The sequence below is a fragment of the Hemibagrus wyckioides genome, linkage group LG09 (assembly GCF_019097595.1).
Source record: "Hemibagrus wyckioides isolate EC202008001 linkage group LG09, SWU_Hwy_1.0, whole genome shotgun sequence".
Taxonomy (NCBI): Eukaryota; Metazoa; Chordata; class Actinopteri; order Siluriformes; family Bagridae; genus Hemibagrus; species Hemibagrus wyckioides.
The window spans coordinates 9,731,770-9,758,983 of NC_080718.1; the positions used below are offsets into that span (position 1 = coordinate 9,731,770).

The 27,214-nt window shown below is 37.7% G+C and overlaps 1 protein-coding gene across 12 annotated transcripts in view; it reads right to left on the reverse strand.

Moving 5' to 3' along the window:
* Positions 1–27,214, reverse strand: part of LOC131359491 (ryanodine receptor 3) — a 164,620-nt gene that overhangs the window by 83,892 nt on the left and 53,514 nt on the right. For all 12 annotated transcript variants that reach the window (XM_058399395.1, XM_058399394.1, XM_058399396.1 and 9 more), the window contains 15 exons: positions 23,418–23,530; positions 22,823–22,922; positions 21,902–21,995; positions 19,978–20,052; positions 19,014–19,170; positions 17,619–17,783; positions 17,324–17,445; positions 13,770–13,950; positions 12,325–12,460; positions 8,188–8,283; positions 7,806–7,924; positions 7,159–7,292; positions 5,306–5,547; positions 4,773–4,965; positions 3,074–3,290 (listed from right to left, as the gene is read on the reverse strand). In XM_058399395.1, the coding sequence (XP_058255378.1) occupies positions 3,074–3,290; positions 4,773–4,965; positions 5,306–5,547; positions 7,159–7,292; positions 7,806–7,924; positions 8,188–8,283; positions 12,325–12,460; positions 13,770–13,950; positions 17,324–17,445; positions 17,619–17,783; positions 19,014–19,170; positions 19,978–20,052; positions 21,902–21,995; positions 22,823–22,922; positions 23,418–23,530 (2,144 nt within the window). The remainder of the gene's footprint in view (positions 1–3,073; positions 3,291–4,772; positions 4,966–5,305; positions 5,548–7,158; positions 7,293–7,805; positions 7,925–8,187; positions 8,284–12,324; positions 12,461–13,769; positions 13,951–17,323; positions 17,446–17,618; positions 17,784–19,013; positions 19,171–19,977; positions 20,053–21,901; positions 21,996–22,822; positions 22,923–23,417; positions 23,531–27,214) is intronic.

Genomic DNA, 27,214 nt, shown 5'->3' on the forward strand with positions numbered 1-27,214 from the left:
ACAGTGTGTCTCTATTAGCTGCGTCTCATTTCGGATGCTGCGTCTTCCGGAGATTACAGTTTGCTGCATACGTCATCAAGAATGTCTTTTTTGAGAAAAGTAACCGTAATAAAATGGACTATTCCTTGTGAGGTGTGAAATACTGTAGACTAATTTCTTTTTTAATTATTATTGCCATGGCGTCATAATGATGCTATAGAGGTGAATTAATTCAGGAAGGACACCAGGGAAGGCCTAGGTGCGAAATGCAAGGCCCGCCACTGATATATATATATGTACACACTGCCAGTCAAAAGTTTGGACACACCTTTTAATTCAATGTTTTTTGTTTAGGGATTTATTTTCTACATTCTTGAACAATACTGGAGATTTCAAAACTATGAAATAACACACATGGACTTAAGTAATCCATATGTAATGACAACAAAAAACAGTCAGTTGTTATTTTAAGACACGAAGGTCAGGTGTTCTGGAATAGTTCTTGCAAAACTATTGTCAAGTGCATTTGCAAAACCCATCAAGCACCATGATGAAACTGGCTCACATGAAGACCATCCCAGTAAAGCAAGACCAAAACTTACCACTGCAGCAGAGGAGTTCATTTAGAGTTACCAGCCTCAGAAATCACCAATTAACAGCACCTCAGATTAGAGCCGTTATGAAGGCTTTACAGAGCATCAGTAGCAGACATATCTCAATATCAACTGTTCAAACGAAATTATTGTGTATTTCGGCCTTCAGCATTGTTTTACAATGTATAAATAAATAAATATCAGGATATTTCTTGAGCTAATCTGTCAGCTGTATTATAAGAACGTGGAAGTGTTTGGGAATGACAGCAACTCAGCCACGAAGTGGTAGGCCACGTAAACTGACGGAGCGGGGTCAGCGGATGCTGAGGCGCATAGTGCGAAGAGGTCGCCAACTTTCTGCAGAGTCAATCGCTACAGACCTCCAAACTTCGTGTGGCCTTCAGATTAGCTCAAGAACAGTGCGCAGAGAGCTTCATGGAATGGGTTTCCATGGCCGAGCAGCTGCATCCAAGCCATACATCACCAAGTGCAATGCAAAGCGCCGGATGCAGTGGTGTAAAGCACGCCGCCACTGGACTCTAGAGCGGTGGAGACGCGTTCTCTGGAGTGACGAATCGCGCTTCTCCATCTGGCAATCTGATGGACGAGTCTGGGTTTGGCGGTTGCCAGGAGAACGGTACTTGTCTGACTGCATTGTGCCAAGTGTAAAGTTTGGTGGAGGGGGGATTATGGTGTGGGGTTGTTTTTCAGGAGCTGGGCTTGGCCCCTTAGTTCCAGTGAAAGGAACTCTGAATGCTTCAGCATACCAAGACATTTTGGACAATTCCATGCTCCCAACTTTGTGGGAACAGTTTGGAGCTGGCCCCTTCCTCTTCCAACATGACTGTGCACCAGTGCACAAAGCAAGGTCCATAAAGACATGGATGACAGAGTCTGGTGTGGATGAACTTGACTGGCCTGCACAGAGTCCTGACCTCAACCTGATAGAACACCTTTGGGATGAATTAGAGCGGAGACTGAGAGCCAGGCCTTCTCGTCCAACATCAGTGTGTGACCTCACAAATGCGCTTCTGGAAGAATGGTCAAAAATTCCCATAAACACACTCCTAAACCTTGTGGACAGCCTTCCCAGAAGAGTTGAAGCTGTTATAGCTGCAAAGGGTGGACCGACATCATATTGAACCCTATGGATTAGGAATGGGATGTCACTTAACTTCATATGCGAGTCAAGGCAGGTGAGCGAATACTTTTGGTATTTGGTATATAGTGTATATATATATATATATATATATATATATATATATATATATATAAATATATAATTTAAATTATGTTGCACCTGCTATTTTATTTTTTAAGTAATATCAAAAAAGAAAAAAATATATAAAAATATTTGAGTGATATGTTTGAGGTTGTGTAAACTCCTGTGTGTGTATCCTTATACACTTTAAATACACAGATTTACTAATAACACCTGTACACCTGATCAATCATGCAATTATCCAATTAGTCAATCATGTGGCCAAAGCACAGTGCATAAAATCATACAAGTACAGGTAAAGAGTTTCAGTTAAAGTTCATATCAAACATCAAAATGGGGGAAAAATGTGTCCTCAGTGATTTTGACCATGGCAAGGTTACTGTTGCCAGACTGTTTGAGTATTTCAAAAACTGCTGACTCCCTGGGATTTCTTCTCAAAGACTCGCATGATAAACACAAACATCTAGTGACTAACAGTTCTGCAGGTGGAATTGCCTTGAGGGAGGTCAAAGGAGAATGGCTAAATTGGTTCAAACTGACAGGAAGGCTAGCAGAACTAAAATAATGACTACAACCTTGGTAAGAGGAAAAGACACACAACATGTTGAGGAGGGTGGGCTACAACAGCTGAAGACCACATCGGTGTCCAATCCTGTCAGCCAAGAACAGGAAACCCAGGCTACAGAAAGAAAGTTTAAGATTGGGAAAAGACCAGGCAATGTTTTTCTGATATTTAAATGTCCAGATTCAGTAACCATTTGCCCACTGCAGCCTCAGAATTCTGTTCTTGGCTTATAAGAGTGAACCCGATGTAGTCTTGGGTGGAGTCAAACTTAATGTGTATGTGTCACTGTGTAACTAAAGAGACTGCAAACTTTCCAATTTATGCACCACTGCTCAAACTGTCAGCAGTTTTGTGCACTCTAATTACATTTACTCTTGCTCACTTTCAGTAATCATTTTCTCCTGGTCAGGGTTGTGGTGAGGCAGGAATATATCCAGTCCTTTGTAGAGCAACATGCACACACACACACTTTCACACATTCATTTACAGCTAGAGGCAAATTTTCTTAATTCACCTACACACGTTTTTGAAATAGACGAGGATACTCATGAACCCAGAGGCACACAACATGTGTAGAAACTTGGTACAGACAATAACCTGAGCTCAGGATTTTACTAGGGACCCTGGACTTACCTGCTGTAGCAGAAACAACTCACATCTGTGAAACGTTATTCGGTCAATTATAATGATGATTATAATGAATAGCTTCCATACCTGAGAGGTGTCCACTGGTGTGGGTATAAAAGAAGCCTGGGACAGAAATTGTGTTGTGCCCAGCATGTCTCTCACTCCATCTACATCCCTTTTGTACTCCTTTACTGGTTCTACTCGCATCCTCTCTTTAGGAAGCAGTGCCTCATAGCAGGGAGCATAGCCTGATGGAGGCAGGAACTTGAATTCACCATGGCGACCACCTAAAAGGAAACGCACCCTGCAGACATAAACAAAGGATGAGTGGGTAAATAAAAACATAATATAAATAAGCATGTCTCTGGACAAGCCCTCCAGCAATGATAAAGAAGTCTGTCCAAGATGACGTGTTGGATGCCATCTCTGTAGATCTGAATGCTTTAATCCATGTGCTTAAGAAACTGAGTCATTGCTTTCTATGTGTTCACAGAACCATGTGTTCAGAGAACACTGGGAAGTAAGAAGAGGCTATGAATCACTTTATGTCTATGAGTTTAAGTTAGAAATAAGGGTTGCTGAGAATGTTAGCAAGTAAACAAAGAAAAAAAAAATCGATACATAATCAGTTAAAATCACACTGTGATGATTATTAATTCTGTTGTGCAGACCTTCTTCAGGCACACTTAACAACACAAAGCTTAATAAATAATGAAATCAATTTTTTATAACATGTCATAACTTTTGAATTGAGTTTCTTCTCCAAAATCAAACCCTCATCAAACATGCTCATATTTTTGCAATTTAATCAGGACTAAAACATGCCATTTCAGAAAAGATAAAGTATTGGTCGAAAATGTTCATTATCAATTCTTTATAGTGCTCTTTAATACATTAAAAAAAGTTCTCAATTTACACTTTATTCTGTTTAAACAATTTCTTCACTTTATACATTTTCACTGTATATTTCACTGTATTTTATTTATATTTATTTACATTTAAATGTACAATGTTCTTTTTATTATTTATAAAAGAGTAAAAAAAAAAGTTATTAAACTTGTTATTAAGAGAACCATTAAGAGAACAGGTCTCTTTGACATGTTTCTGTAATGTAGTTCAATATTCAATGCTCAGTTTTAAAGCTTTAAACATTTGCATTAGTCATGATATTATGTATTATTATTATTATTATTATTATTATTATTATTATTATTATTATTATTATTATTATTATTATTGTCATTAACACTCAACATTTTAAAGAAAATATATCTCTTACAGCTTATCTGCAAATAGGGCATAAGTATGTGTGGGTGTGAATAAGGTTTGAAATTGAGTAGGTAATAGGATGCAATATAAAATCTGTACTCCAAGAATGCAGTAAAGAAACATGGCCGTATGTTGTAAAGCAGCTGAGTAATCAAAGCAATGAGAAACAATTACATTGCAACAGCATGTCAGAGCTTAAAACCTAATTTTGTCTGAAAGCTTATTGAGCTGTGACACTTGAATCTCAAAGTAGCTGGCCCAATGTACTGTTCAAACATCCAGTATATAGACACTATAATATATGGCCAAAGGTTTGTGGGCACCTGCCATCACACCCATATGTGGTTCTTCCTTAAACTGTTGCCACTGTTGGAAGCACACAGTGGTATAGGATGTCTTTCTATGCTATAGCATCACAATTTCCCTTCACTATTCTAGCATGACAATGCCCATCTGCACAAAGCAAAGTCAGGAAGACATGGTTTGCCAAATCTCTCTTATTTGTACTATTACATACTTGACCCCAGCAGAAAAGCTGACGACAGGGAAGAAGAGACCGTCTGTGTTGAAGCTCTCAAACATGCCCTGAACAGGCTGCCCATTGATTCTAAAGGAGATGCTTGGAGCTCCAAGGTCCAAACAGCAGCTGACTACGTCATCTGAGGTAAGTATGTGCTGGTTTACTGAAGCTACTCTCCGTGGGATTCGACCTGCAGCACAAACATTGACACAAAAACATAGAGAACTTTTTGTGAACACGGAGGAGTCAGTTAGTGCTTTATAACTGTGACATTTGCACTTTATAAATCAAAATCTAAATTTTCCACACTATTTTTCTTTAGCTCAGCAATCCACTCTACTTCATTTGCATGAGCATTGCACTCGCTAGAGAGGCATTTCAGAATAAACAGAGTTCCAGACTAAACAGTGACAAGTAAAGATAAATTGCATTCTGTGTGGACTGCCCAAATATATCAACACAATTTATACATAAATGCAGCTAGATCAAAATTAAAATAAAAACAGATCTCAATCTATTTTAAAGCATACCTGACCACAAGTGAAGTCCATCAAAACCATAAGAATAGAGGTCATCTCCAACTCCGTTCCCCCCCCAACCCTCTCCACCCCCTGGGTAGGGGGCATAGCCTTTTGAAGAAGCCCACCCGACCCGCAGGTGAGAAGGTTCGCTGGTTACAAAGTGCTCTACCTGGTCTATCATCAGCTCAAAGTACCACTTCTTGTACTGAGCTGAACCATCCCTCACTCCCAGAAAGATGTTAGGTCTCATGCTATCAATATAGAAAAGGAAACAGAACAGTCAGTTTGCGTGAAAAGCTTAATAAATGAAGTAAATGTTTACACTTGCTGTTTATAGATCCAGTGGAAGTGAGACATGTGTTAGAATAAACACTTAGTGTGTTAATTTAACACATCTTTGTGCCTAGTTGGTGTTTTTAACACAACCAGCATGTAATTATATTTCTTATATTAATTATATCATATATATTATAAAGTAGTGTGGTCATTTATTTAAGTATGTATTTAAATTTAGCCTAATGGCAAAGAAATTCTGTAATACTTAAAGGAAAAAGTCTTAGGTGTCAGTGCTTTTTTAACATATTATACAGTAGCTGTTGAATTAAATGGAACAATATATGGTTAAAAACTATGGGTTGTTTGTTAATAAATGTAATCACTGAGAAATTGCTGTGGTATAACAGGAAGAAAATCTTGGCAAGTCGTTATTGGAAAATAATATACCTCAGTCACATCAGCCCCATTGCACCAAACATGATGATTATTTTCTTATAACACAATGCCTCTTCCTTATGCATACTTCACCATGTTTTATTGCTTAAGCAATGTAGATAAAGGACTAAGCGTGTATTTTTCAGTCATAGATTATGCTGTAGTAATTAGAGGGTTATTATAGTACATAAATGGCATACATTAACCAGAATAAATGAGTACACACCAACAGATTTCTCAGAAAATCATCTTTATATTCCAGCAACTCTGGTCCAAAACAAAAATTGGAATTTTTTTGTAGAACCATTTAAGACCATTGTGTAAAAATAAGAACACCCCAGAAAAGGTTTTAAGAATGAATCTTAATAAAATGATAATTTATGAAAATCCAACAATGATAACTCTACTAGTCAATCATCACCCAGGTGGCTAACTGACAAGATAACTGACAAGTAAGGGTGGTATTTAACCCATTAAATCACAGATCTACTGTAAAATGACAAATAAGAAGATGCTACCATCTCTCCATTCCCCTCCATTCACCAGACACTCTTTCAACATGGTAATGACTCAAAACATACATCCAAGGCCACCGCTGCATTTTCCAAAGAAGAAGGTGAAAGTTCTGAAAATACAAGTTTAGATTAATTCTCCTTCCAATTTCCAGGCTCTGAAAGAGCTCATTCCCCCAAAATGGATAAAGACAGGTGTGGCAATATGTCCCCAACTTGTTCAGTCCATGTCTAGGTTGGTGCTGCCATTAAAAATCATGGAGGTTATTCAAAATATTAAATTTGGCAGACTTTGTTGTAGAGTGTCTTTATTTTCATTTTGCAACACCTCCATTGAAAGAAATGTATTATTTTCTTACTATAATGATGACCAACCTGCTTCATGTTCTTCTAACATAAATCATATCTACAGTACGAAAATTTAATAAAAATCAGTTTTGTGAACATTCTGCTAATTGATCCAGTTTTCACAGAGAAACCTATAAAGTCTTCATTTTTAATGTGGGTGAATACTGTGTGTACATACATTTCCGCTGAATACTGTGTGTAACAGAAAGAAATCCATTTGATGTACAGTCAGCTGTGTAGTTGCATAACTGTGTGCTGTGACCACTATAGAAAACCTTTTTTTTTCTTTACCTCTGGACATCATTGACCAGCCGTGTCTGGAGTAATAGGTCTCGTTTTGGGAGCAGGTGATCGCAGATGAGGTTCTGATTGGCTCTTACAGCTACTCCGTTACAAACGCAGAGTGAGCACAGAACATCTAGTATCTTATTACAAACAGAAAGGGAGGGAAAAGGTAGATTTAAACACAGTGGGTGTAGAATCCTTTCAAACCTGGTTCATTCTTCACAAGGTGATGATACTCCGACATACAATCGAAACATCTACATTAAGTGCTATATTCACACAGTGTATTTTCAGATAGCCTGGAACATTTTTAGAAATCTGAGTATTATATGGATGATACTAAGAGGGTGTCATTAATATTTTACATGCAGCCTTTTTAAATATTAAATTTTTTTTCTTTCTCTGTAAAGTTACTGAGATAAGATCTGAAATTGCTGTAAACAAGGAATAACTTGTAATTAAGTAATAAAAGATCCATTTGTATATTCTATGTGGAACTGTGATCAGATTGAGTCATTGTACCTCTCAAATCAAAAGATGTGCAATCATTTCTTGTAACTCATATCTATGTAACAAACATAGATTTATCTTCATTACTATGACACCCATTATCTAGTTGGTCGGTGATGCAAAAGGAAACAGCAGAAGCTAACCTTGTGGTTGCGTCCATGTTTGTATAGCAGCGAGATGATAGATTTGATATGTCCTCTCTGAATGATATTAAGCGCCTCTGGGCTTTCAATTAAGATGCAGTGAAGGACCTCTAGGATCCCTGAAGCACAGAATCAGTCATTAAAGCTCCAGTACAGGGGAATCAATAGAAAGACAAGACAGCACATAGGAAACTGTGTTTCAGGGAAATGATGCAATAAATATTCCAATGAAACAAATCTGATGTGTATGAGGGTGGATGAAGTTACAAACTGGTAAATCAAATCTATCACACTGACACCAAATATCACAAAGAATAACTATTCATCAGAAAACAAAGATTGAATACAAAATGTGACAATCAGCAGAGAGAATCTGTTCTACCTGAGGAGGACTCCAATCTCTCAAGCTTGCTGACCAGCCAGTCCAGGTTTTGGGAGAACTGTGTGCAGTTGTTTCTGTTTCCACGGATCAAAGCAGCTAAAAATCAAATGGCAAAAATAAAGAGCCAGTTTTACTTGTAACTTGCAATCATGCATTCTCTAAGGAAACTCCCTAAAACCTTCATCTCGTACATTAAGTGAAATCACATGTCCTCAAAATTTATTACCTTGCTGGAAGACATATTAATAGCTATTTTACAATTTTAATAGACATCACTCTCCTTCCAAGGACATATCAAGTACACATTTAGTCAGCTCGGCTTTCATGGGTATTAATTAAAATATATCATATACTGTCAGAGACCTGAGCCTACTGGTGTAGAGGAGATTAAGTAGATTTGAAGCATACTGTCATGCTTAAATAGCTCTGTCCCATTGGGAATGGAGGGAAAGAAATTCTAAAGTAATACAGGTGTGGCTGTGCATGTGTATGTTTTGCATCCACATGCTGGCAGCTGATGACTACAGCTGAGATGTGGCTAGAACACTAATTCTCCTTCTGCAGCAAAGCATACAGTAATCACACATGGGTCCTCAGTCAATCCGCATTTCCCTCGAAGTGTGTAGGACCACTTCTGCCATCATAGGCAAAGCCTACATGGCGTCAGGCCAGACAGGAGCGTCCCTCCAGACCATGGCAGTCTTGCAAGCCTACCAAGCTGACCTGCTAAGGGTGTTGGGCAGCGGTGAGAGATTAAACCCTGAAGCAGTAGATGAGCTCCACTGGACCACAGACTTTGCCCTCCATGCCACCAACCTAACCTGTGCCATTGGCCGTTCCATGGTTGTAATGGCTGTCATGGAGAGAAACCTGTGACCCAACATAACAGGGATTAATGTCATAGATGAAACCTTTCTCCTGGATGCCCCAATATTTCCCTAGGGCCTGTTCGGTGACGCAGTCTGTATTGTCATCGACAGGTACAAGGAAGCTAAATGGTATTCAGTGAGCTAGTCCCCCACCACATCCAAAAACCAAGGTCTTATACCAGTTACCCTGCTATTCTTGAGGCCTCCATGGGAGACACCCTTTGATCTCTCACTTCCTGTGCAGTGCTGAGGCATTTCTGCACAACACAAGGGGCCTCTCTGGGGCCCAAGAGGGGATATCAGAGGTGCCCTTCAAGCCCTCAGAGTCAGCTTCATAGAAGATCTGACCCTAAATTGGCTCTTCTTTTAGCCTTAAACTCCTTTAAAGAGTAGGAGAATTGCAGGCTCTATCAATAGCATCCTCCATCCTAAAGTTAGCTCCTGGGAGGGTTAAACCTATTGTTGCACCCTACATCGAGTTATATTCCTTAGGTGCCTGTGATGCCTGGTCAGCAAGTCATTTTACATGCCTTCTGTCCTCTGCCCCATTAATCTCTGCAGCCGGGAAGGCTATGCTTGCTTAGGCCCTTAGGGCTTATGACCACACTCTGGCCCATGGTTTTTGCCCTTTCAACTCTTTGTCTGCTTTGGGGCAGTTGAAAATAGTCACCTGCCAGTCACCAAGCAAAGCTTGTACCCACTAGGTACAAGAAGTCATCATAGTCTTATGGGGCACACAGCAGTGGGGATTAACCCTGCTTGCCCACTTCTACAAGCTGCCTTCAGATTACACCTATGTCCCACCTCAGGAATCCATGACCTTGTGTCGAAAAGAAGCAAAAATAATGTTAATGAGTTTTAGAGTGTGAAATGTCAGTGTGTACATGCAATGGAGATCACATTTGTTTCTCAAAGGATTTGAGTATCATGGATAAGGGCACAAAGGAGTTCTTTATTCCTGCCTCATTAACCATTTTACACATTATGATGGGATGATATTTTAGTTTTATTACTTTTTAGTATTATTAGTATTATTACTATTTAGTATTTTACTTTTATACCAACCATTCTGCTGCATAAATACCTCAGTGTATTTAACCTGTCTCTTCCCAGATGTAGAATCAAAACTGTACAACCATTGATGGGTAATTTTAGTGTGTGTTTAAAAATGTAATGACAGCACTCACATATGGAAATGCAGTATACTGTAAAGTATTTCTTCAACACTACAGTGTGTGGACCACAATACAGGAAATGTTCAAAAATCATTTTGTAATGCCTACCTAAACCTGGTTTTCATTGCACATTCATAATAACAACAACAACAACAACAATAATAATAATAATAATAATAATAATAATAATAATAATAATAATAATAATAATAATAAACACTATATTATTATTATTGTTATTGTTATTATTATTATTATTATTATTATTATTATTATTATTATTATTATTATTATTGTGTAAAGCTTTTATTACAAAATATAAGGTAACAATATTTTATGTAGAATTATAATACTATCATTTCATTAAAGAGAAAAGATCAATTAATTTTTCTTCTTCTTCTTCTTCTTATTATTATTATTATTGTTCTCTCACCAGCCACTGTATTAAGAACTGTATCTGTACACCTGTTCATTTATGCAATTTTCTAGCCAGTCAAGTGGCAAAAGCATGATGCATATAAGCGTTCAGACACAAGTCAAGAGCTTCATGTGCACATCAAACAAAAGAATGTGGAAAATGCTAGTTCATTCATTATGACAGTGGTGTGTTTGTCAATGCCATACAGGATGGAGAGTTTACTCAATGTGAACAGTGTAAAAAAAGAAAAGGAAAAAAATAAAATACATCTAGTGAGTGGCAGTTCTGTGTGCAGAACCTTGTTGGTGAGAGAGATCAGAGGAGAATTGCCAGATTTTTCGATCCTATAGGAACTATGATGAGCAAAAATGGAAATTTTGAAAAAAATGGGCTACAACAGAAGCAGGGTTTGACGCCTGTCAGCCAAGGAATTTTGGAGAAATTTTGCTCCATTCTGTCTGAAGCTCTTGGTCTATATTTGCATGATTTTATGCATTTCCCACTGCAAGCCTATGTTTCAGCTAAATGAATGATTTTCATGCTCTCAAACTATAACCACTTATTATAAGGGAATTCCTTATGTCAGATTAACGAATAGGAATGGAAAACAAAGTCACTAACAAAAGACTAGCTAAAACATCTACGGACACATTTGGATACATTTTTCATAAATCATAACGGATTTTATTTTATAATAGATTCTTGTCAAAGTGTAATCAAGGCCCAGTTTAAAATTTTTATGTAGCTTGTGTTTAAAGTCACTGCACATTACCTTCTTAGTATCTTTTTTGGGGGTGGATTTTTGGTTTAGAACAGACACAGCACTCCAGTGTTATTTGGTGAGGGTCAGGAAAGGACATCAGCTGTCATATCAGACACTGATAAGGATAGATGGCATACTTCATCATGGATTCAAAGGCCATCTGCTGAGAAAACATCTCAGCTGAACCGGGTGTGTGATCATAAGACATCACAGTCCCCAGTGGGGGAAATAAAAGCTGTTCACTATATTAAAGTTGGGATGCTACACCAAAAAAAAAAAGAAAAGAAAATGGAAGTAAAGCAAATAATATGTGTGTGTATAATCACATTTGTCTGTTTTCGAACCATTATACTGACTGAACAATTATATAAAAAAATTAATTAATTAATTTAATTATAAAAACAAATCTGCTATAAAATCCTAAAGCTTACATTCTATTAAAGTAAACCCAGAAGGAAAAATGGAAAAGCAACCCTATTTGCACCCTTTATCTATATGTAAAAAATCTTATTTCACTCAGAAGCCACATTCACAGTCATACTAGATCAAAACCCCATAAGAGTTGTTCAGTCTTCCAGCAGTAATAAAAAATAAAGTGGCCTGACTGCCATTTCTAATAAATCATCATTCAGCTACACTGCAGGTTCTATGTACTGGTGACCACAAGAGATGCCTAAAACTTTAATAAACCAAAGAAACCACGTCTTACACACACACACACACACACAAAAACAACTAAAAATAAACGCATACACAAACACACCAAAAACACACACACCAAAACACCTAAAAACAATTCCACACAACACACACACCATAAACTCCCAAAAACAAATGTACCCACATCAAAAACAAACACACACTCACAGACACACACACACACACACACACTCGGACATTATGTTGTCTTACCGAGGAGCTCATAGAGCAGGTTGAGAATGTCTTTCCAAGCCGCCCCAGCTTCTTCTCCAACACATTCCCCAAAGTGTGCGGCACTGTTGTAGACACTCAAACGATCAATGCAGTTAGATACCAATGTCAGCATCCCCTAGGACAGAAGAAGTCAAAGAGAGACAGAGAGAGGTTAAGGAAGAAACCTCTGCTGTCACAGTGACCATATGTGTCCTCTATTATCCTCAGTGCAGAAGCTCTAGTCTTCTGGGAGATCACAGCCATGGCACAAAATAAAACAGAACATACTTACTGGGGTGCAGGGCAAAACAACGGTCTGTATCTGTTTAGTTTGTATCAGCATTTGAATTTGAACCTGAAGTGTGGCTTAAACCAGATACCCCAATTCAGGGATGTTTACAGTATAATGGACAACAATACAGTAAGAATATTTTATTAGACTTTCTGAAAGATCAGAGAAGTTCAATGGAATGCCTTTAACTGGCATTTTATTAAATACCTGCAGGATTTTCCAGGAACATTTTCATTTAATAACAATGAAGAATGACAAAAAAACGTAGATATGCTGCCCTGTGCACAGAGCGTGGAATCTCTATAAATAAAAGTTTGTGCTTTTAAGGATTTTGTGCTTTTTGGAGCTCAGTAAGACAGTTTTCAGGTCAGGCTACTAAAGAAAACCACTGACAATTGATTAAAATGATTCTGCTAAGGTGATTCTACTAGATACTGGACTGTGTCTGTGGAGATTTGTGATCATTCAGCCACAAGATTGAGGTCAGGCACTGATGTCAGGTGAGGAGGTTTGGGGTGCTGTCTGAATTCCAGTTCCAGTATGCGGTCATGTGGGTTGAGGTCAAGGCTCTCTGCAGGACACTCAAGGGCTTCTACTCTAATAACGGCAAGCCATGTCTTCATGGATGTCATGCTGGAACATGTTTGGGTTGCTGGGTTTCAATGAAGGGAAACTATAATGCTGTGATGTATCCACAAACTTCTGTTTATATAGTATATCTTAAAGTGAGGCTTTATTTGTCATGTGGCCTTACATTAATCACAATGATTCTCAATTGACACAGGATGCAAATTTTAATGCTAAATTGCTGTATTACATTATGAGCACCTGCATTATAATTTCTCATATAACCTTCTCTAAAGGTTGCTTCACAGAACTGTTTTTTATAAGCTAGATCTGGAATTGCACATTGCAGAATAGAAGCCATTTTATAATTGATGGGTGCAATTTTAGGTAACACTATGGAATATATCAGAGCTTAGGAAAAATTGACAAATAAATTGAGCTGCTCTTTTAAAAATCAGACCACAGCAATTTCCATCAGCTAGCCTGTGGAAATGGGACTCTCAATTAAAATGTCATTAAAAAAAAGGATTCACAAAATGACAAAATGCTTTTCAAAGACTCCAGAGTAACTGGTGAGGAAACTGACCTCCTGTTTGAAGAGATTTTGCCGGTTCTTGAGTGAGCGTAGTTTAATCTGCTTCTCTTCATGCTCCAGTTCGGCATCAGGGAGTTGAAAATATGTAATGAGGTCATTTAGGGTCTGGAGAACCTCATCGATGGGAAGAACAACTGCTGTGCGATTCTTCCCAGCCAGACTGTCCAGATCTCTGAGATGAAAGTGTATCAAGAGATAAAATGTAGTGTTCACAGCATGATAAGAGAGTACAATGAGCTTGATGTAGTTATATTACATGACACATGGTTAAAAACTCTTTGGGGTCTAACAAAAAGAACAGCAGTTATCAGTCATTTAAAGGATAACATATGGCTTTTACCTTTAATTGAGTATCTTCAATTGACTAAGAATGTACTGTGAATTGGATTATTCATGGAGCATGATTATGAAGCAGTGACACAAGAAAGGAGAGAAAATGTTCATGAGAGCTCTTCTGTTCTGCAATCTCTGATCTCTAAGGCATGTAAGCCTCCTTTCTACTGGCCCACAGGTTGTACATGTTGTTTTAGAGTCTAATTCATTTCTGAGACATTTCTGAGACGTCCATCCAGCCATTCATCCACCCATCCATCCATTTTCTTAAAATTATTTACTAGGATATGGGAACTGTGTTCATGAGTAGTGTGCTGCTTATGTACTGTTTAAGACTTTACTCTACCCTGTTTTCCTTTTTAAGAACCTTTAATGCTGTCTTCAAACATAGTGAAAAGTCTGTTTTGTGTTCTGGCATTTCTGGATTGATTGAAATTCAGCCCATAACAAGAATCAGGTTTTAAAGAGATACAGAGCTTGGCATTGTGTTTGTGTGTGTCGCTGAGCTTAAAATCACTGACCATTTTACAGTCTTACTTGGAAAACTGGTGGATTACAATGTTCGGCTTTGATAATGTTGCTTTTAAATCTTATGGTTCTTACATAATACAAGCAGCAAGTGTGTAAATAAAAATGACCTTACATGGTCTGCAACAATGCTTAGGTAGGTGGTACGTGTCAAAGTAACATCCACATGAATGGCAGGACCCAAGGTTTTCCAGCAGAACTCAAAGCATGACACTGTCTCCGCCGGCTTGCCTTCTTCCCATAGTGCATCCTGGTGCCACACACACACCCAGCCATCCAGGTGATGTAAAAGAAAACGTGATTCATCAGACCAGGCCACCTTTTTCCATTGCTCCCTGGTCCAGTTCTGATGCTTACGTGCCCATTGTTGGTGCTTTCAGTGGTGCAAAGGGGTCAGCATGGGCACCCTGATTGTTGGCTCGGACTACTCGGGCCAGCCTTTGCTCCCCACGTGCATCGATGCACCTTGGCTGCCCATGACCCTGTCGGCGGTTCACCACTCTTCATTCCTTTTTTATAGATACTTTTAATAGATACTGACCACTGCAGGCCAGGAACACCCCACAAGAGCTGCAGTTTTGGAGATGCTCTGATGCAGTCTTCTAGCCATCACAATTTGACCCTTGTTAAAGTCGCTCAAATCCTTACACTTGCACCTTTTTCCTGCTTCTAACACATCAACTTTGAAGACAAAATGTTCACTTGCCACCTAATATATCCCACCCACTAACAGGTGCCATGATGAGGAGATAATAAGTATTATTCACGTCACCTGTCAGTGGTCATAATGTTATGGCTGATTGGTGTATGCTACTACCCTAAAATTTTTGCAAATGTTACAGCTATCCTATATTATGAATCCAGAATTTAAAAAAAAAAATTGTTTCTGGTCAAGACCTGGGCTTGCAGGAATTTCATAATAGACTAAATAATAGACTCGTAATAGCTTGAAACTGCTGTTGCGGTGGTCAGTTTTGCCCTCAGGACTTCATTATTGAACAATTGTTGGCTTCATCAGGAAGGAAATAGATCTACAATGAACTCAGAAATTACACTGATGTATAAGTTGCTCAAAAGCTCCTAGTTACACAACTACACATGACTCTATACAGTTATATAAAGGAGATTATTAATAATCACACTCTCCGGTGTCACCCAGATGAGGACTGCTTTGAGTCTGGTTTCTCTCAAGGTTTCTTCCTCAAATCATTTCAGGGAGTTCTGTCTTGCCACCATTGCCTTGGACTTGCTCATTAGGGATAAAAATAAATGTAATTTTAAATATAAATTAAATTTTAGAAACTAATTTCATTTTTTTTATTTCTGTAAAGCTGCTTTAATACAATTTCCTTTGTTAAAAGCAATATGCAAACACAATTAAACTGAATTGAACTGAATTGAATAATTCAGGGGTTGTATTTGGACTCATTCGCCCAAAACCTTTGGCAACCCTTGGTGTAGTTAAACATAGAAAACTGTAATGTACCCAGTAAGGATGTTTGCAACATAAAAGATGCATTACAGCAGATGGAAATATACATCAAGTTCAGTTTCACCTCTAATACCACCTTGTGTTCACACATAGCTTTCAAACAACCTCATATAGACACAGTATTTGCTATAAATACTGCCATCATATATCAATTGTTCCTGTTCTCCTTCTCACAGATGCCCACAAACACATACTGGAGCTTAGGAGCTTGTGAGGACAAAACAAGTTACAGGTGATCTGTCCTCCAAAACTATGGATAGCATCTCTTTCTACCTCACTTTTCCATTCTATTATTAGCATTATTCAAAGAAAACTACTGGGCTCTGTGGCATCCATTAGCCTGGAATCTTTTTTCCCCCTTGTGAGCACTGCCCTGCATTCAGCTACTCCCTTTCTGTCTTTGGTGAATGAAATGTGTTCCCTACAGGTTCTGCCTGTGCTAAGTAGTTTCAATTCACTGCCTTATGAGAAGCAACATATTAAAAATATTTCCCCTGATCAGTCAATATTCGTCAAATATTTCAAATTTCGCTGATCTACCTAGAAATCAGTTCATGTGGCTAATGCACTGCTAACACCACAGTGTAGAATGGCTTCAACATACAAAGTGCTGCTAATTGCTAAACCTGCTAACTGGATTCCTTCTAATTTACAGCTCTTTGTACTGGAGCAGGTATTCCATCTACACACCCTGTTTTCTCTACAACTGAGCTGGATTATTTGTAGATTTCAGGCTTTGTTCAATAATCATCCTACAGGACACCCGTGTCTTTTGTTGCATCTAGAGCACATACTGTGATAATGTACAGTATCAGTTCGGGATGCTGCCATAATGCTGCATGCTCATAATGGCACCAGCCCAAGGGAAGCAGCCCACATTTCCATATTCAGTTTATAAATGCATTAAGATTTTAATGATATTAAATATAGCCATTTAGCATTATAATATGTCCTCACTATAAACTACATGGAGATGGATGGTATTTCCCCAAAGCTTTTGACACCTGTTTGCAGCTTACTATGTTCACTTGTTTTGGAATGTTTAAGGTTTTTTTTTTTATTATTATTATTATTATTATTATTATTATTATTAATATTTAGATGTTTCTGGATTTTTTTTTAATCCAAAGACTGCTTAATTCTTTCACAAATTTCCACCACAGTAACAGGCAAACATAGAGTGGCCCCATACCTGATGAAATGGCTGAAGAGTCTGGTGGTGTTGCGGATGATGCGTGCAGCACGTGATTCTTCGTGCTGACAGCGTTGAAGCGTGAAGCCATCATCCATGTGTCCTTCTGCATGCAGACATGCCTGACAGAAAGCAAGACAGAATTGAGAGGACTTAACTGTTGAATCTAATATTGAATTTATGTAATTATGTAAATTTTATTGACTGGTCATGCAATGACATCAAACAGTATAATAATGTGAATTGATTATTCCTGCCAAATCACAGCCAACGTAGAGAAACATAAGTGACTCACTCGTCTCTTGAGAGGCCCCAATCGTGTTGATTTTACATCCGGTGCCTGGTAGGAGAGCCACAGGCCAGCGGCCATGTGCATGATGAAACAGAGTGAGTCCCCATATTTAATCTCAGGCACCCCCATGCCCTCAATATCTTTCTTTGGACTCGACTCCAGCTTCTCCTGCAGAGTGCAGCATCATAAAGATTAGTTTCATTCATTCATAGTCTTCCAAAATCCTTTACATTTTGACAATATGCCTACTTAAATTCAGACACAAAACACTAAGAATCTTAAATCTTCTCAAACTGAAGTGCCATTGCCAACAATACAGACAAACAACTTGTGCTCTCAAAGATTTATACTGTGTGGCAACATTAATTGCTGGGATTCAAAAACTCTGCATTAAGTGAGGGCTTCACAAGACAAACTCATCCTCATTGTACACAGAGTTAGCAATGTTTTACAGCACATTTGTTATATTAACTATTCAGTGCTCATCCACAGTCTGATAATCAGTGCATTTATATAATACTATTTACTCTAAGTATTTAACTCAACATCTAAAAATCATTTCGAGTTTCCTGATGAGCAGGTCAACAAACTGACACAAGAAATGGTAAGAATCCATTTAATCATAGTAAGCTGCAGGTGCTCAGCAAGCTGGGTATGAGGAAGCAATTTGCAAAGATGGATAGATTAAGCCAGTCAAGGAGAAGGGCTGACCTCCCTCTCTGAGCTGACTCATAATTACAAGAACCCCCACACAGCAGGCAAAGACTGAGACAGACAGATACACAGAGAGAGACATGGAGTTGCATATGAGAAGAGTCCAGAAGCTGAATCATTGCTATTACTGAGATGCTTCAATTGTGTTCCTCTGTGAAAAAAAAATTAACATTTAAAGAAAAAAAGATATTCAATTAAAACACCTACTGTTTGAAAACAGACATATTGATTTGTTGAAAAGGGTTGTTCGATTATTCTCCATATATCAGCAACACTATTCTCCATAGATCAGTTTAAGCTTTTAGGAGCCATTCTAATGAAGACTAAGAGTCAGAGCAGATGGGGCAATTATTTTAAATGGCTCTGTTTGATTAACATCTTAGACACATAGCCTCATCATAGTCAATAATATATCAGTTTAAACCAATGCACAGGAGTTTCTGCTGGGTTTTTATAATCATTTAAGTATTTTAGTCTTATTAAAGCTCTCTGCTCAAACATAACATTCATAGCTTGGAAGCCTACATTTGCCCAAATTAGTTCTAGTTCTAGATCAATATCCTAAAATAACATGTCCAAATTCACCAAAAGCTTCCAAGAAGCAGTGTTGCTTTTGGATCAGTTATAATCCTACAAACAGAGTGGAATCATGTCTGCTGTCCTGACAGATGTAATGTCAGAGACCTTGGAAGCTCGGAAGCAGAAGGCGGTAGAGGCTGTGTCTGATTTCTCCCGATCCTGCAGCACAAGGCCTTTGTCTTCAGTCAGGGCGAGATAATGACCTGTGGTGAGGTGGCGTAGGCGAAATGGCTGTCCCCAGCGGATATGACTGCCACACCAACTGCACACACACATTTCACACAATTTATCTATGATCACAGGAATCTACAATGAAATAAACGTGGTCTGTCTTTTTAAAGTCAATAATGCAACCAATATAATAAAATGATTCAATCCAATCTGATGTTATACACAATTTATCTGTCCCCTCCACCCATTATGAACATTACAAACCACTACAAAGTGAATATTTGTACAAGTGTTGTGATAGTATGAGTGTATCAGCTAAGAAAGAGATGGAGAAATAAAGAGTGTTCTAAAAAGCCAGAGGAGGATAATTAGCCACAGACCTACCATACACATTTGAGATATCACCAACGTCTCACACTCACTCATCACTTTATTAGGAACACCTGTACACGTGCAGTACCACACATCAACCAGTCACACAGCAGCAAAGCAATGCAAAGTGGCTAGACAGAATTAATTAATACAATACACCTTTAATGCAATCTGTACAGTGAAACATGGTGGTGGTAGCATAAGTCAGGAGACAGGTCAGTGAGGAAACTATCGGCTCCAATGTGGGAGCAAAAATTGTTTGCCCTATCACCAAGATATAACAGAATTTGATTGGATAATTGCCAGAATCAGCAGGTATGTAGGTGTTCCCTTTAAACTGTCCCTTTAAACTGGCCAGTAAGACTATATTACTGAGTAAGAAAATCAGTAAAACTAATTTTCATTGCATACATATTAGTATTTCATGTATATGAAATCCCACCTATAAAGGAAAACATACAAAGATTACAGGCTGGAGGGTTAAGGTTCACCAAAGTATAATTAATGTGAAGTGGGAGATACGCACCTGATCCGTAGAGGTTCCAGTCTCCAAAGAGATCTGGCCTTGGCCCCTACTTTGCCTGTCTCATAGTTCACTATTCTATAAAACACAAAAGAAAATCATATCAATACCCTGTTTGTGGGTAAAAGCCCTCATTCTGCAGTCAAGTAAGCAAGTCAGACCAAATTCCTTAAATAAATTCAGCATGAAGGTTCTAAACGAGACAGCTTAAAATCTATCACAGGCTTAAAATAAATGATCAAGACAGAACACCATGCTCCAAATCTTCTTCTCCATTTTACCTTTTATTTTGACAGTTATGTAGACATGATTAAATTTTAGCAGCCAGACAAAGAGGGCTGAGTCACAGCTGACAAACAACATCTCATCCTGCATCTCTGACCTAAAAATAGGCACTGATGACTGGGAGGAAGATAAAAAATAACAGTTCTTAAATGGCTCAGGGGAAGTTCTCAAGGCTCTGTCACCTTGGCCTTGACCCAGTTCAGCAGACCTGTATTCTCTCTCTCTCTCTCTCTCTCTCTCTCTCTCTCTCTCAGAATCAGTGTTAACAGCTATTTAACCAACAGGGTTAAGGATACATTACAGTGAAAAAATGGAAATCCATGGGTATCTACATTATTTGGCCAAACATTTGTGGACATCTGACCATTAGTTAAAATAACCTCCACTCTTCTGGGAAGGCTTTCCACTAGATTTTGGATAGGAGCAGATTTTCCCATTCGGCCACAAGAGCATTAGTGAAATGATGCTCTGATATTGAGTGAGGAGGTCTGGGGTGCAGCCAGTGTTCCAATTCATCATTCAATGGGGTTTAGGTCAGGGCTCTATGCAGGCTGTTCAAGTTTTTCCACTCCATCCTTGGCAATTGTCTTCATGGATTTTGTTTTGTACACAGCTGCTGGGGCATTAGTTCCAGTGGCCTCCTTAGTTCCAAGACATCTGATACAACTGGTTATTGAACTTTGTTGCAACAGATTGGGGATGGCCACAAATCTTTCACCATATAGTGTAATTCATCAATTTTTTTCTGGCCCAAATAAACAAGAGTAGATTTAGGTTCTAGATTTTAAGGAAATAACTGACTGTTTCAGAAGCCTAACTGACTTTTAGCTGTTTAGGTTCAGTATTTAGTCTACATGTCTATAGTATGTAGTCTACATAAATATGGACACAAATGTTTATAAAATTACCCATTTAACAATTTACGTTATCCATTTATCTCCCCTAAACACATTTTAGCTCTCAAGTCTGTACAGGTAAAATTTATAGTGGGTATGTTTCATTCCTTAGTCCATTTCCCCAATTGGTTCAACCTCTAACTACTGATACAATTTTTCATTCATAAAAATAATAAAAAATAATTCTGCAGAATAATTTCTCAAACATTTTTCTATTTATGACAAAATATATAATAATAAAAGACTATTTAAAAATGTTGGTAAAGAAATATTTAGTAAAACTCTTTCGGTACTGTTGTTGATTGGGAGATATTTATGGCACAGGTCTGGCAACCCAAGTCACAGCACCTTGCCAAAGATGGCCCTGTGATTTGGCAAAATGTCTGATTCCAAATGTCAGATCACTCACACCGAAGAAAAGCAAAGATCAAACAAAAATTACTGTTTTTCATTAGAATCCTCATCTGTGAGCTGATGCTATTATGATGATGCAGTAATTTAATCAGCTGTGGGGTTTATTGTTAGATAGGAGACTGCTGAAATGAAACTCCAAAAACAAATGATCTTTCTCACAAAGAACAAATTCTTCTACTGATCATGCAGTAATTTAATCAGCTGTGGGGTTTATTATTAATAGGACATTTCTGGAAAGAAACTACAAAACAAATTGGGGCTCATTCTGACACTGTGCTCATTCTCATCATTTACATATTCAGTCTTTTCAGCAATGCAGTTTAAATTCTTACCTCTGCTGTTCCTCACTCTGATCTGAGCCCGGGATCGTCAAAACCTCATCATGTCCATGAAACAAACGCATCACATGACCACCAAGGAGATATCCTATAGGAGACAAGGGGAATTTACTGACCAGAGCAGGAACCCAATCTGGCAAATGACTATGTAAACTAGATATGAATGAAATTTTCCAGTGATTATTTAGGAAAGTATTCAGGATTTTTTATGATTTTAAATAAACAGTATGCTTATCTAATGTAAGCAACATAGCACATACATATGAAGGATAGATTGTGTTTCTTATTAATAAACTCAAAACATTCCACATTTACTTCGACAGAAAGCAAGGTCACCTGCATGAGTTCACAGTTAAAAAGAAGCCCTTATTATTGATTCATATTCATTAAAGCACAGTGAAATCCTTTCTTCACATATCCCAAATCTGAGTTTGGGGTCAGAGTGCAGGGTCACCCATGATACAGCACGCCTGGAGCATTGAGGCTAAGGGTTACTCAGTGGCCCAGCGGTGCCAGCTTGGCTTGAACCCCAATCTACCAATCAACAAACCCGAGCCTTAACTACTTGAGCTACCCCTGCCCCATACATATAACACTGGGTGAGGGGACAGGGCTTTCAACCAGCATTCCAAATTCAACAGAAACTGCCATATCTCACATTTTATTATATAGAAAAATACTGTTCTTCTGGCTTTTAATTGATAACTTATACTACTTGTGTATTCTGATGTTTAATTGTGAAACCTCTAGACATGATTCACAAAGTCTCCCAGGTATGGGAAAATAATCAGAGTAAATTTCACTGGATATGATGGTAGTGGTGATTAACTCATTATACAGTATTGCACAAGTCTAGTTTCACACACTACAGAAATCTACATAATGATTTAGTTAAACAGAATGCTTATAATGTACCTTCTTCCACACTGCTGCCTGAACAGGTGGGGTGAACATTCCACAGAGTCTGCATGAAAGATGCATCCACCTGGATGTTGCCATTGGAGATGGACAGATGCTAGAAACAGTGGGGACATCAGTTACTATAGTAATCCAGACATAATAGACACTTACAACACAGGAGTAAGTCTCCTGAAAGAATTTTAAAGATAAGCTCTGTCTTAATAGTGTTAGGGAAATGTGTGTCACTTACTGGAAACTGTTTTCTATGTTACTTAAATAATTTAGTGAATAAATGATTGATTTTGCCTTTATAAATCTTGCCAGCTAAGGCTCCAGTAAACCAAATTTCATGTGAGATAGAAATACAGGAGTGTACGGCTGTTTTAAGCAGTAAGGTTTAAATAAATATAATAAAGAAAATAGTATAATGCAGCTTAGCTGAAAATGTGCCACCTCACACTCTCCAGACCATGACATATGGCCAAAAATTCCCAGGGATGAAAGTGTCACTGGTTTAACAGACTACATTACAGTGGAAATGGGGTAATGAAGCTATTCCTGTGTGACCCTGGGTTGAGTTATATATACATATTACACAATGTTTACTCACTAGATAGCGCTCAGATGATACGCTGACAAGAATGAGGTCATCACCAATACGAACTTTCTCCCCCTCTGATCTCTGCTTAGAAGCAGGATGGATAGTCCACCAACAAGCTTCACCTGTAGCAGGATACACTTTTAATTAACACTTTTTTAGAAACATGTCTTAGATTTTTCTTTCATATGGCCTTTAAGAATGCCTTTGACAAAAGAAGAACATATTGGTGTACCAGGAACAGAAAGAGCACAAGGATCATTTAAAAGATGTGCAATTGCATGAATAACAGCTGTGCTAACACAAGTTTATCATGAGTGGGAAAGATGCTGCTGTGTGTGTTTACAAAGAAATGTCAATCATATAGAAAATTGTTTTGTAAATAAAGTTACATTTAGCAAATTTTGTCATTGTATTTCCTCTAAGTAGGGAGACCCTTTAGATATAATAACAGCTAGCAAGCTGTCACTACCACTACCTTCTCCACAGAAATCTTGATAGTTAGTTAGCAGCTAAGCTATTTTTTTAGTGCAATGACATGGCTAACACTACTTATTATGATTTAGGAAATGTTTTTTGATGTCTTACTCATGAGGAAAGACAGGAGGGCAAAATTAAAAAGGGAAGCAAATTAACGAATAAAACAGAGATTGCCTCAGTAACAAACAAATGTGCTTCTTTATGCAAAAACCACTACCATTTTGTAATTATTTAATTGTGGAATATTGTCATTAACATACAGCTCTGGAAAAAAAGACTGCTGCCCAATCTCCAGATTTGAACCCTATTGAAAACCTCTGCACTGAAAAAAAGGAATTTTGCTGGCTGTTCCATTTACTTAAGTGCAACGTATGTTTTGTACTATATAATTTAATGTTTACAAAATTAACATGAAAAAATCACGTAAGATTTGCTTGAAATTCAACTGCTTAGCTTTCACTTGATTCGATTTTGTCAAAATAACAAGAAACAATCAAGTACCCACGCGCTTCCTGAAAAATGATTAACTTTATCACGATAACGCGTCCCGAGATGAGGATTTGAAATAACGTAAAGAAAACACCTGAGGGAAGCCGTTGATGAGCGCGCACATGGAAAGGTAAGAGCAAATCCTTTATCATCTAATTGTGAAATTAATCAAAATGCAAATTAAAGTACTGTGCCTTAATAATATCAATTTATAGTCGGCATATTTCTCCGGCAGTTTTATGTTTTATGTAGGTCTGGATTGTGCTAGGGATGAAACGATTTATTCAGTATGTACAGTCATTTTGGCGCAAATTAAATCATTGCTAAATGAGATGCATGCTTGTTTTCTGTTTTCTGTAATTAACATTTGCAACATCTGCCGATGTGTGTGTGATATGCTAGTTAACTAACATGTAGCTGATGCTAACAATTAGCTAGCTAGCAAGTTTAGACTTAGGTTAACAAACAGGCTGCTAATGTTAAGGGTGCTTAAATATACTCGCAACCTAAGCAGAGCAGCCGTCAGTCGGCCTCCTTAATGTGTAAGTACATGGGAAACTGACCGTCCTCCCTGTTGGAGTGCGGATATGCAGCTAGATTGAAGCTGATGCTTATGGTTGTGTGAACCGACTCTGAAGCATGAGTTTGAGTGAAGCTGACTAGACTTCAGCGTGCCATTGAGGTTGATGATGGCCACAGTGCAGAATGTACTTCAATGTCTGTTGCATATTTGTTGTTACATTTGCGAGTGGTCTTCAGTTTATTGAGGTAAATCACTGAGCTCACCTCACTGATAACATTTTTTCTTTCACAGGTCTATCTTGCTATTTGCACAGTAAACACATTCAAAGGCATAGTGGTAAGTACTGTTGCATTTCTTATGCATCTGCACTTTGTGACTTTTGGACATTTAAATACTTGAGCTTGAGTTGTGTATATGGAAATATCCACATAATTGACCTTGCTTTGCAAAATGTTTTAACAGCATGAGTAACAGTTGAACACACATTTTGTTTTATTGCTATTCCTTGTATTTAAGGACACCATCATTAACAAAAATCATTTGGAAGTGATGATGGGTTTCCATCAAATGTTTTGATAGTGTAATAGACCATTTTACTTAGATTTAGATTGCAGACTGTAGTTTTATTTACGTGACTAATGAACTTTATGTATGTTACATACTTTATGTATGTTTTATACCTTGCAAAATCAGTATTGTTTATTGGTTGCCGGTTAAAATGGCTTAATAAATTTGAAACATTACTTTCAATTGGCTGGTTGAGAAGGACAAGTACTTTATTTATAATTACTTTCAATAAAGAAGGTGCTCCTGTCACACTTTGTTTTACATATGGACCTTAAATGTCCTCACAAAGAACAAAGCAGTCTAATGCACTTGTTGCACCATCACATCACACAGTCTCCAGTCTTCTTCCAATTGTCCAGTAGGGCCTTTTAAATTTTCAGTGGACCTACTTACTTGAGACATCTCTTTTTTTTTTCTCCACACTGCTCTCACAACAGATTGCTGCATAAAAAGTACGTCTGCCATGTATGGTATAAAATTTGACAATAGGCCACTTTGATTTGGTGGTGCTTAGTCTGAGACAGGTTTTTGGACTCCATTGAGTTTTACATCTTATCTTGTCTGTTTTGTACAGGGCATGGATGAAGATGCCATTAAGGAGGCCATTGAAGAAACCACTGTTGGAATTTATGTTCTTCAAATGCTTCAAATGATGAACCAAATGACATTGGAGTTGTACTCGAATGGATCAAGGTGTTGCAGTGTCTGGATAATGCAGCATTAGCCGTGGCTATACTGTTCGGACTGATCTCGGCCAAACTCCGCTACACCTTTGAGGTTGTCCGAAAGATTTTTACGGAACTGGATGGAGGTAAAGTTTCTAACAAAAGCACAAACTCTGAAAAACAGACTAGTTCAATGAAAGAGTTACAGAGTCTGAACTTTAACACAACTAGATGGAGGTAAACCTTTCATAAACACTTTAATTGTTCTTAAAGCCATTGCTATATGATTTGCACTTTTCTGTGAATTCCCTGTAAGTTTACAATGTTTTCTTTTTTGAAGTCATTGAGTTCTAATGTAACCTTTATAACAGTGCCCCTTTTTTGCCATATTCACTTGTGATGCCATGTTTGGTTTATTTCAGTGAAATAATTTTTCTTCAGAATTCACTTTGTAACACTTCACACTTGCATTTGGCTGTGACAGTACGTTATACTTGGCCTGACGGAAATGTATGATTTGCAGAGTTAATGCTCAATATAGCTTGTTTGTATAAAGCCCTGGTTCTGCCTTTTTTGTCATAGCTCCTTAGTATTTTCCATTGATTGTTTTCTATTTGCACACACTAAAACCTGAAACCTATAGATTGTTTACTATGTGTCAGAGACATAATGAAATTACTGTTAATTTACATTATACATTTGAATAATGTTGCCACTAAGAAATTATGTTAGACTTGTCAGTGATAATAGAGTATCATGGACATGATTAAAATACATTAAAATTACACAATTAATTGCTATTACAGTAAATTATAAAAATTATCTTAAGTCAACATGATTCTTTTACACTAGTCTAACATGAATTAAATATTTTGGTTTAACAAGCAAAAATTGTGTAATTTAGCCACATTTTGATAACGTGGGACCGATGTACACATTAAAATCAAGTAAATTCAAAGGATTATTTTTTTTCAGTGTGGATTGTCATCAAGAGGAAGATGGATGGTCACAAACAATCAAGCAAAGCTGAGCTGTTTGCTTTTTTGCAAAAAGAGTGGTATAAAGTTCCCCAACAGTAATGTGAA